The sequence below is a fragment of the Molossus molossus genome, unplaced genomic scaffold (genome assembly GCF_014108415.1).
Source record: "Molossus molossus isolate mMolMol1 unplaced genomic scaffold, mMolMol1.p scaffold_m16_p_4, whole genome shotgun sequence".
In the NCBI taxonomy this organism is placed as follows: Eukaryota; Metazoa; Chordata; class Mammalia; order Chiroptera; family Molossidae; genus Molossus; species Molossus molossus.
Genome location: NW_023425377.1, coordinates 56132848 through 56142250, shown reverse-complemented (window position 1 = coordinate 56142250; position 9403 = coordinate 56132848). Strand labels below are relative to the sequence as shown.

At 53.5% G+C, this 9403-nt stretch overlaps 1 protein-coding gene across 1 annotated transcript; it reads right to left on the bottom strand.

The window, feature by feature from the left end:
* Positions 1-819: 819 nt before the first annotated feature.
* On the bottom strand, positions 820-7808 carry LRRC8E (leucine rich repeat containing 8 VRAC subunit E). The gene is made up of 3 exons (XM_036241194.1): positions 7757-7808; positions 4030-4172; positions 820-3166 (listed from the first exon to the last, which is right to left on the bottom strand). The coding sequence occupies exons 2-3, from the start codon at positions 4165-4167 to the stop codon at positions 923-925; spliced, it is 2382 nt and encodes a 793-aa protein (XP_036097087.1). The 5' UTR covers positions 4168-4172; positions 7757-7808; the 3' UTR covers positions 820-922.
* Between the last annotated feature and the right edge of the window lie 1595 nt (positions 7809-9403).

The following is a 9403-nucleotide window of genomic DNA, read 5'->3' as shown; positions in this document are numbered from 1 at the left end:
TCTACAGCAGATGTTCTTAACCTGGGGTCTGCAATCCTTAGGACAGCCATGAATAGCCCTTGGGGAGCTGGTGGAATTTATTGACTGCCTGAAATTGTTTGAAGAATTGTGCATGAATGTGCATATAAGCATTTTCCTGAGGAAGGAGGTACCTACCTTTCATCAGATTCTCAAAGGGTCTAGGGACCTACAAAGGGTTCAGAATCCCCACTCTAGATATCCAGCTATCTCCTCTGTAGGTCAGCATTTCCCAACATACAGGTCTAGGACCACATGCATCAGAATTACCTGGAATGCTTATTTATAGGCAAGTTCCTGGCCTCCAGCCAAAGCTTCTGAGTCAGTCTTTTGGGGTGGGGCCTGCGATGTGTTTTGGGAATATTGATTTTGATGCATAGCCAAATAAGAGAACCTTGTTTCTGAGTTCATGTGTCCATAGCAATCAACTTATATATAAGGGATTAACATTAAGTTGGAGCAGTATGTGCTCGTTCCTTGTGTTGGTGTCCCCTTCTTGGGAGAGAACCCCAGATATAAGCTGTTTTGGTGAGGGGGAGAAATCCTGTTGGGATGAGTCCCCTCCCCGTTTTGTGGCAGTGATTGAGCTAGAATGTCCAGGGGGAGGGCTCTCGTTCTGGCCCAGGGCTGGGGGCAGGCCACCCAGCCAAAGACAGAGATGTGGTTTTAGTTTGAGAATCCTATGACTAAGTTAATCTCTCCATGCTGTTCCACCCCAGATCCACAGTTTCCCATCTCCCCAGACAAACCAGTTCCAGGATCATGCCTGGGCCCCACCAGCTGACATATCTGTTCCTCCTCTCCTGGCCTGGGCCTACCTGGCTAACTCCCTTGAAGACAATGGTAGAGATTTTGGGACAGAAGCATCCAGAAAGTCTGCACTTCAACCTGCCCTTCCCTGATTTCACTCCTCCTCCATCTTCTCTCGAACTTCTGCCGGCAGGCCCTCATAGAGGGTGTCCTCCACCAGAAGCCCTGTCTTCTTGAGCTCTCTACAGTTGCCCAGTTCTTCGGGCAGTGCCTCCAATCTGTTGCCCTTGAGCTCCAGGCGGTTGAGGGCCCTGAGGGCCCCCACCTGGGGAGACAGCTGACTCAGTTGGTTGTAGCCCAGGAGCAATGTCCGAAGCTTACAGCAGAAGAAGAGCTCATCGGGCAGGGCCTCCAAGGCATTGTAGGAGAGAGCCAGGTGCTGCAGGTTCTGGAGGAGACCGAGCTCAGGTGGCAAGGAGTGCAGCCCGTTGTGGGTGACATCCAGCAGGCGGAGGCCAGAACACATGCCCAGCTGGGTGGGCAGGGCCTCCAGCTTATTGTGGCTGAGGTAGAGCTGCTCAAGGACCCGCAGCTTTCGCACATGTTCAGGGACATAGGCGATCTGGTTGTGCCATAGTCTGAGCGTGACCAGCTTGCGACAGTGCTGGAAGCTGAGGATCTCCTCAATGGACCGCAGGTGGTTGTCCTTGAGGTCAAGTTCCTGCAGTGCGCCCAGGCTAAAGACAGCATGGGGGATGCGCTCCAGCCCACATGCCACCAGCTCCAGCTCTCGTAGCACCACTAGCTTCTTTAGGCTATTAAGGGCCAGCAGGCGGGCCCCATTGTTGTGCAGGCTAAGCTGCTGCAGGTGGCCAGCCACATCGGTCACGCTGGCTGGGACCTTGCCTGCATTGCTCCGAAGAGACAGCACCTTGAGCTGCTTCAGTTCCCGGAGGCTTTCAAGGGTGGCTGCCTGAGCCAGCTCTGGGGGAAAGAGCCCCTCAAGGTGCAGCTCCTCCAGGCCTCGCAGACCGAACACCCAGAGGGGCACCTCACGGAGCTCCTCACACTTGACACAGATGACCTTCAGGCGGTCCCGCAGAAAGATCTGCAAGGAGAAGGGCAGCCTGGCAGGAGAGTGGAGCAGGCTGAGTTCCTGCAGGTGCACCAGCTGTGACAGGCCTGGGGGGAAGGTGATATCACAGATGGCCTCCAGCCGGAGTGCCTCCACCTCACGGAGCTCAAAGACAGTGTCAGGCAGTCCTGGGAGCATGCAGAGTGCCAGCTCTAGCCGGCCCTTGGTGTTGCGCTGCAGCTTCTGCCGAAGTTTCTCAGGTGTCCAGTCGTGGTTGAGGTTGAGCTGCTTCAGGCGGCTTTCACTGACCTCAGAGAGGAAGACAGCAAAGCGCTTGGAGTACAGTGGGTCATACTGGTCGATGAGGTGCAGCATGAAGGCAAAGTCATTCTTGACATCAGGAATGTCACCCATGCCAGTCTCCTCCCGCACGGAACGAAAGGAGTACTCCTTGAGCGGCCGGTGGAAGAGCCAATAGAGTGTATAGAGGCAGGTGATCCCATAGACACATACGAAGGAGATATAGCAGAAAGCCAGCTTGGAGAAGAGGTGGGCCTTGGTGTGGTTGCAGCAGAAGCTGGCATAGCCCGTGAATCTTGAAGTTTCTACTGTGCAGGCCACCACAAAGTTTATCTTCTCCACATAGATGAGGTTGTAGACCAGGATGGCAAAAAACTTGCAGACTTTGAGCACCGTCTGCCTGATGTACATGGTGTATAAAATGTCCCCCTCTTCCACATGCACACGGAACTTCTTGACCTTCTCAAACAGGGCTTTGGCCTGTTCACCCTCCTTCTTGTCCAAAAGGGTAACAGCTGGTGGCTCAGTCACCACCTTCTCAGACTCTGTCAGCACCTTCTCTTTCTCACCCTCCCCAGCCTTTTCTGGTCCTGCCTCACCTGCCATAGTTGCTGTTGCCTGTCTAGTGGCATGGCCCTTACGGTTCTCCCCTGAGACCTCAGACAGGGCCCGTGTGGTCCATGGTGAGTCAAAACACTTGCCCAGGATGGAGGTGAAGTGTTCAATCTTGGAGCTTGTGCCGGGGAACTTGAACCAGAAGCTGGTGCAGACCATGAAGATGAGCGTGTGAATGACAACCAGGTAGGGGAAGTACTTAGGGTACCAGTGGAGGGCCTTCTCATAGCAGAGCTGGTTAATGAAGCTGTACTGCTGCAGGTCTAGGTTGTTTTTGAGGCCGCTCACTTCCTGGAAATCCCCCATCTTTTCGGGGACTCCTTGCAGCAGCAGTTGCTGACACGGGGTCTCAGATAAGTTTTCCCGGGGTTCATGACTGGGAAGACAGATGATTTTGTCCTGTGTCACCTGAGGATAGGGAAGAGGGTGAAAAAAGGTGAGGGAACTGGAGAATTGGGAGAGAAGTAGGCTGAGCTGGGAGGCCCTGATCCCTGACTGTCTCCAGCTAACTGTGACTTTAGAAGAGTCATTAAACCTGAGCTTCTGTATTTGTCTGAAAAAAAGAATTAGGTTGAATTGTGTCCTCCCAAAAGATGTTGAAGTCCTAACCCCCAATACCTGTGAATGTAGCAGTGTTTGGAACTAGTCTTTCCAGAGCAGATGGAGTTGAGTTAAGTCGACGACTTTAGGGCGGGCCCTAAACCAATATGACTGTGTCTTTTTTAAAAGGGGAGAATCTGGACACAAACACATACACATAGAGGAAAGATATTATGAACATATAGGGAAAACATCATCTATAAACCAAGGAATGCTTGAAGCCACCAGAATCTAGGAGAGAAGCATGGGACATATTCTCCCTGACAGCCCTGAGAAGGAACCAACCCTGTTGACACTTTGATTTCAGACTTCTAGTCTCCAGAACTGTAAGACAAAACATTTCTGTTTGAGTTACCCAGTTTGATACTTTGTTATGACAGCCCTACCAAACTAATAAGGTAACTGCAGTTCTTTCTAGGTCCTAGGGACAAAAGCATTATACAAGTATGGACTATCATAGCTATGTGTAGGATTTTGGTGCTGCTGCCAGTGTTGGAGGAAATGGAAAGGTGTTGAATTGGTCTGTGAGTACAGGGGCCTCTGGTTTCCCCTTCCTTGGGTAAGAGGAAGACTTCCAGAATTCCCCAGGCCACACTCTCTAAAGCTCCACCCCCATACAGACTCTGCCTCTCCAGTGTCTTTTTCAGGGCCTGCCCTGCCCTTCCCCTTACCTGGAGGGTGCAGCCGAAGACCCCAATCATAAGCATAGCCACTGTGAGATATTCAGCCAGTACATCCCACCAGGGTTTGAGCAACTTGAAGGCTGGCTGCTGCTCTGAGAACTGCTTGAACTCAGCCACTGGAATCATCCTGCCTAAGGGAGAGGAGGAAGTGTGAGTGCTGAGACCTCAAGCAGGGGTGCCTGCAGGTTGGACCCCCTGGGAGCCAGACTCATGACTCTGCTCCATATCTGTCAGAACCTTGCCAAAATCTGGCAGAACCCTGGAGCTGTGTGTCCCCTTTCCTTCTCCCCCAGAACACACCTCCTTCTTGGAGCCAAGGGACTAATGTTCTCACCACTTCTGCTCCCTGGAATCTCTGCACCAATCTGAACCTGCCTACCCTCTCAGAGCTCAGTACGGGCTGTCCACAAAGCCACTGTCCCCCAGCTAGCCCATGTGTCCTTTCAGAACCAGGGCATCGCCCTCCCTTAGCGATGAACCAGGCAAAACTCCCTCTGCTGCTCTCTAGACTCCAGACACTAGGTATCTGGGTGTTCGACCCAGCTCTCTGCACCACTGAACCAGAGGATAAAGTTAAAGCTCAGGACTTCCGGGGCGTGGGCCCTGCCACCCCCTTGAGGGGACCTTGGGGCACCACCTCCAAACTCCAACTTCCCCTGCCACCTCTTTGAGGGGAGCTTGAGGCACCACCTCCAAGCTCCAACCGGAAAAGCCGGCTGGAGCCTGGCTCTGGTTACAGGCCCCAGGGGTAGGGAGTGGCAAAACTGAAGTCTGGTCAGCCCCCCCCCCCACCCGGGGGGGGGGGGGGGGGGGGGGGTGGGGGTGTCGGGGTGGGGGGGGGGGGGTAGAGGTGGGGTGGCTAGTACACCTAGGTTTCCAGAGGGGCTAGTGTCCAGAATCTGAGGCAGAAAACAGACACTTGGGCTCTGAAAGGCTTAGGACAGAGGGTTGCCAGGGTGGGTGAGGCTGTGGTAGAGGATCAGGAAATGAAAAACTAAGGGAGAAAGCCAGTGTGACACCCACGATTGGGACAGGACTGGGCTGTCAGGCTCCTGGGCAGCGAGCCCACTGCCTGTCCCTGGGTTTCATTTTAGACCAAGGTATTATTCCAGATACAGATGGCCAAGTGCAAATCACACGAAGGCCACAAGCCTGGACCAGGAGCCTCTCACTTCTCTCCTGGAGGCTGGAGGTGGAAGGAGGGAGGCAACAAGGCCCTTACTGCCTCTGAGGGGGCTCCTAGGCCACCTGCCCCTCCCAGCATCCATGGTTCTCAATGTACAGTCGTCCCTCACCACTTTGTGCTTCGCCTTTTACGGCTTTACTCTATCACAGTGGTAGAGCCTGGAACTGATTAACCGCGATAAATGAGGGCCGACTCTATACTCCTTTTTCCCCAAAGGGTTCCTGGAGCCCGCTGTCCTCATCTTGATAGCCTCACTGGGTGTAGGCTGGGCAATGAAGGGAGCATCTGGGCCACCAGCTGGTCCTCCAGCCTTTCACCCATTTCTAGGGGGAACCTGACTCAGTCCCACACCTTGGCCAAAGGCTCCAACACCTCTATACCTCCCTTTCCATCCTCTCATCCCTTGAAAGCCTTGGGGATTAAGTGGGTGGGGATAGAAGATACAGGCCCCACCCGCTAATCCTACTGTACCAGGATGGGGATAGGCCAGCAAGGTGGGTACACGTCTGCTTACATCTGGACTTCTAGGTTCCTTGACTCAGTCCCTGACTCACCCAGTACCAGGCACATGCAAGGAGGTACACAGAGAACACAAGATTCCTTGTGCAATGGCTCATCCCTCATACTCAGTTTTATACCATCTTAAAAAGCTGAGTGAAAATGCCCCATTACGGCCCTGGCTGGTTTGGCTCAGCTGTTGGAACGTCGGCCTGCTGACCAGAGAGTCCCGGGTTTGGTTCCCTCTAGGGGCACATACCAAAAAAAAAGAAAATGCCCCAGTGCATCCCAGTCAGTCTCAGTCACCAGGGAATCTGATAGAAACACACCCAGGGCATCTTAACAGCCCCCAGTGCCCAGAGTACATTTCAGCCATCAAAAGGATCACCTAGGGGCATTCTGAAGTGTGCATATTGGTGCATGTGGGCATAACTGCACACACACTGAGCTGAGGGGAGACCTAGGACCAGGGAGACACCATATACCCTTTTCCAGTCCCTGCCACCCACTGTTCCCCTGCCCTAGCTACCTGTCCCTGTAAAGGACATTGCTCAGCTGGTTAACCAAAGAACAGTAACTCTGGGGGCTGCAGCAGAAATGCCATACACAGAGTCAGAGACTTCCTACCTGAGTCTCTGTCACACTTCAGGATCCATCTCACAACAGTGGAAGCTCACTTCCGGGGTTCACATTCAAAGTCAAGAAGGTAGAGACCCCCAAGGTCTCCAGCAGATGGCCCAGTGGTTCCCATGGAATAAGGTACATATACAACACCATCAGAGGCAGACATGAGGGTTTATCATTATGTGTCTCCATGACTCAAACTTGATAGTTGGAACCTGCCATTAAGCTTTCCACAGACACAATGGCCCCCCCTTTGTCTGAGCAGGGTTAGTGGGAGGGTCTAGAGAAAAGGACTTTCGGCACGGGGGAAACCCCTAAGAAAAACAACGATGGGACCACACAACTTACAGCCACCATATCTCAGTGAGCATGGGTGTTGGAACCCTCTGTTTCCAGACTCAAAGGGAGAAAAAAAACTTGCTCAAGTTTTCACAGATACAGATGGCTTTTGAGGCACAACCCCCAAGTCCCATCTGTCTGTTTGCATCCACTCTGTTCCACTTTGGGAGAAAACCTCTGGCGGAAACCAGCATCTTTGCCAAAAGAACTTCAGTAGGGGAATGCAGGGGTTTGATTCCTGGTCAGGTTGTGGCTGCTCTGCATGCCAGGTTGAAGAAGGAGTTTCTGTCAGCCTAGCACCAGGTACATGCCCCCTACCCAGTCTTAGCTCCAACTATCCACAAATGACCCTTGCTTCTCCTCCCTCAGGCCCTTCCCAATCCCCCAAATTGCCTCTAAAACCATGGCATTAGTGAGTACTCCTGGTCTAGCCCCTGTCCCCACCCACAGTCCATGGTAAGGGGAAAGAATGACACAGCAGCAGTTGTTAACCCTGGGACAGACCTTGGAGGGCACAAGGTCTAACCTTTGACTTTTATACAAGGCAGAAGAAACTGAGGCCTGGGTAGGGGAGGGTGACCCTTAGTAGCAGATCTCAGGTGGGGCCCCACACCTGGGAACTCCCAACCTAATACTTTTCCAAGCTGCCCTGCCAGGACTTGGGGGTCTGGGGAATATTGAGGTTCTAGAGTCCTGGAGGGGGCAGCCTGATGAAGATCCCAACTGGTGGTTCTGGAGCCTTGAGGGGCTCACAGAGATGAGTTGTTGCTATTTTCTCAGCCGCCAAGGAGAGGGGAATATGATGAAGACCCCCCCACTTAATAGACCCCAGCCTCTTGATCTTCACTCTGCCCCTGGCCAGGCCTGCCTAACCTCCTGCCCTGCGCACTTGGCCTGAGCAGGGCCTACTCTCTTTCTGCCCCCACCTTCTTCCCAGTTGCCGTGTGCTCTGGACTGTGGCCGTGGGCTCAGGCCACAGTGCCAGCCGTATTTGGGGCAGTCCTCCCATGGGCCCGACCACACACCGGGCAATCCAGTTCCCAGTGGCGGAGAGGGCCATCTACTCACCGCTCAGAGCAGAGCTGGGCCCAACTCCTGGGTCCCTTCTCCCGCAGTTTGTTCCCGGGCCTGGCTGGGTGAATCGGGGAGGGCGGGACAGTAGCCAGGTGCCGCCCCGCCCCGCCCACCTGACGTCTCAGTCCTGCCTCCCTCCGGGTTCTCTCAGGTGGCCCCCGACTCCTGGCGCCCTGGGATCGTGGAAAAGGGTGACCCTAATTTTGTTCTCCCCAAGGTGGTCCAGCAGCCGGCCCTAGGAGCAGGGGCCCTGAATTCTGGGCTCGGCTTCCATTGGCTGGGACCTGGCCTGAAGCATATTGAGGGGGATCTGAGGCATTGCGCAACTGCGGGGGGGGGGGGGCTCTCCTTGGAGCCAAGTTGAACAGACGTGGAAGGGCCTCCTCCTTCGCCCACCCCAAGGTGCAGCCAACGGGCTTTGAGGCCCAGCCAAGGAACCAATGATGAGGAAGGGGGGTTTCCACCTTTCTGCTTTGACCACCCAGTCAGGGAAGCCAAGCAGAGTGGGGGTGCTTACCTGTCTCACTCTGCCCAGACTTGAGGCTGGCCCTCTATCCACTGGAATAAGATGGAAGGGCACTGCTGCAGATCCTTGGTTAGTCCGTGGGTAGGTTGCAGGGGTAAGAGGGATCTGGGAACTGGGGCTAGAGTATCCATCCAGTCTGGGAGGCCAGCTTCTAGAAATGATGATTCTATCTCCCCATGCCCACCCTTTCCTTCCCCCCCAGGGAGGCCTGGGCTGGGTCTTAGACTAGCCAATTGTCCAGTTCAGCCTGTCGTATAGGCAGCTGAACCTTGATCTGCTTTGTCTACAAAAGAAGGAAGGGGATCTAGACTAGAATAGGAGAGTGAGACCCCTCTCCCACTGGGACAAAGAAGTCCCAGAATTCACCAGATTAGAAGCCTCCTGAGACCCTGAAACCTTGAAGATTGGGACTCCCTAAACTTAGATTCCTCTGTGAAACCCTGCAATGCATGCCACCCTCTGGGACTCCGCCTCTGTATGTCTTGAACTCCCTCTGAGGAGCCATTTGAGACAAAGTACTTTCTCCCTTTCCATCAGTGTTCAGTTTGGCATACTTATGCAAGAATCTGAGGTCACTTGGCTGGAAGCCCTATTAGCTCCATGTAGGGGTCTCTTCTGCTCCCTGCAGTGTCCCCAGCTCTTGGAATGGTGCCAGGCATACAGTGGTAAGCATTCAGTTAATGATGGAGGAGTGGATGATTGAGCTGTCATCTTGTTTTGTTAGTTGTCACCCAAGGATATTTTTGCCATCAGTTTTCAGAGAGAGAGAGTGAAAGGGAGGGAGGAAGAGGAGAGGGAGAGAAAGAGACAGAGAGAGAAATGTCAATGTGAGAGAAACACATCAGTTGGTTGCCTCTTGCACCCAGGCCCTTGACTGGGAATCAAACTTGAGAACCTTTGGTGTGTGGGCTGACATTCTAACTACTGCGCTACATTGGCCATGGCCCATCTTAACCATTTTTAAGTGTATGGTTCAGTGGCATTACATACATTCACAGTGTTCTGCAAGCATCCCCACCATCCATTTCTAAAATATTATCATCTTCCCAAATTGAAGCTCTGTCCCCATTAAACAATAACTCCCCATCTCCTTCCCTCAGCCCCTGGCACCCACC

Bases quoted from the DNA above. Each gene is read 5' to 3' on its own strand.
- LRRC8E (XM_036241194.1), bottom strand. From the start codon at position 4,167: ATGATTCCAGTGGCTGAGTTCAAGCAGTTCTCAGAGCAGCAGCCAGCC. The intron at 3,167-4,029 runs GTAAGGGGAAGG...CCCTATCCTCAG, and splicing joins TCTTCGGCTGCACCCTCCAG to GTGACACAGGACAAAATCAT.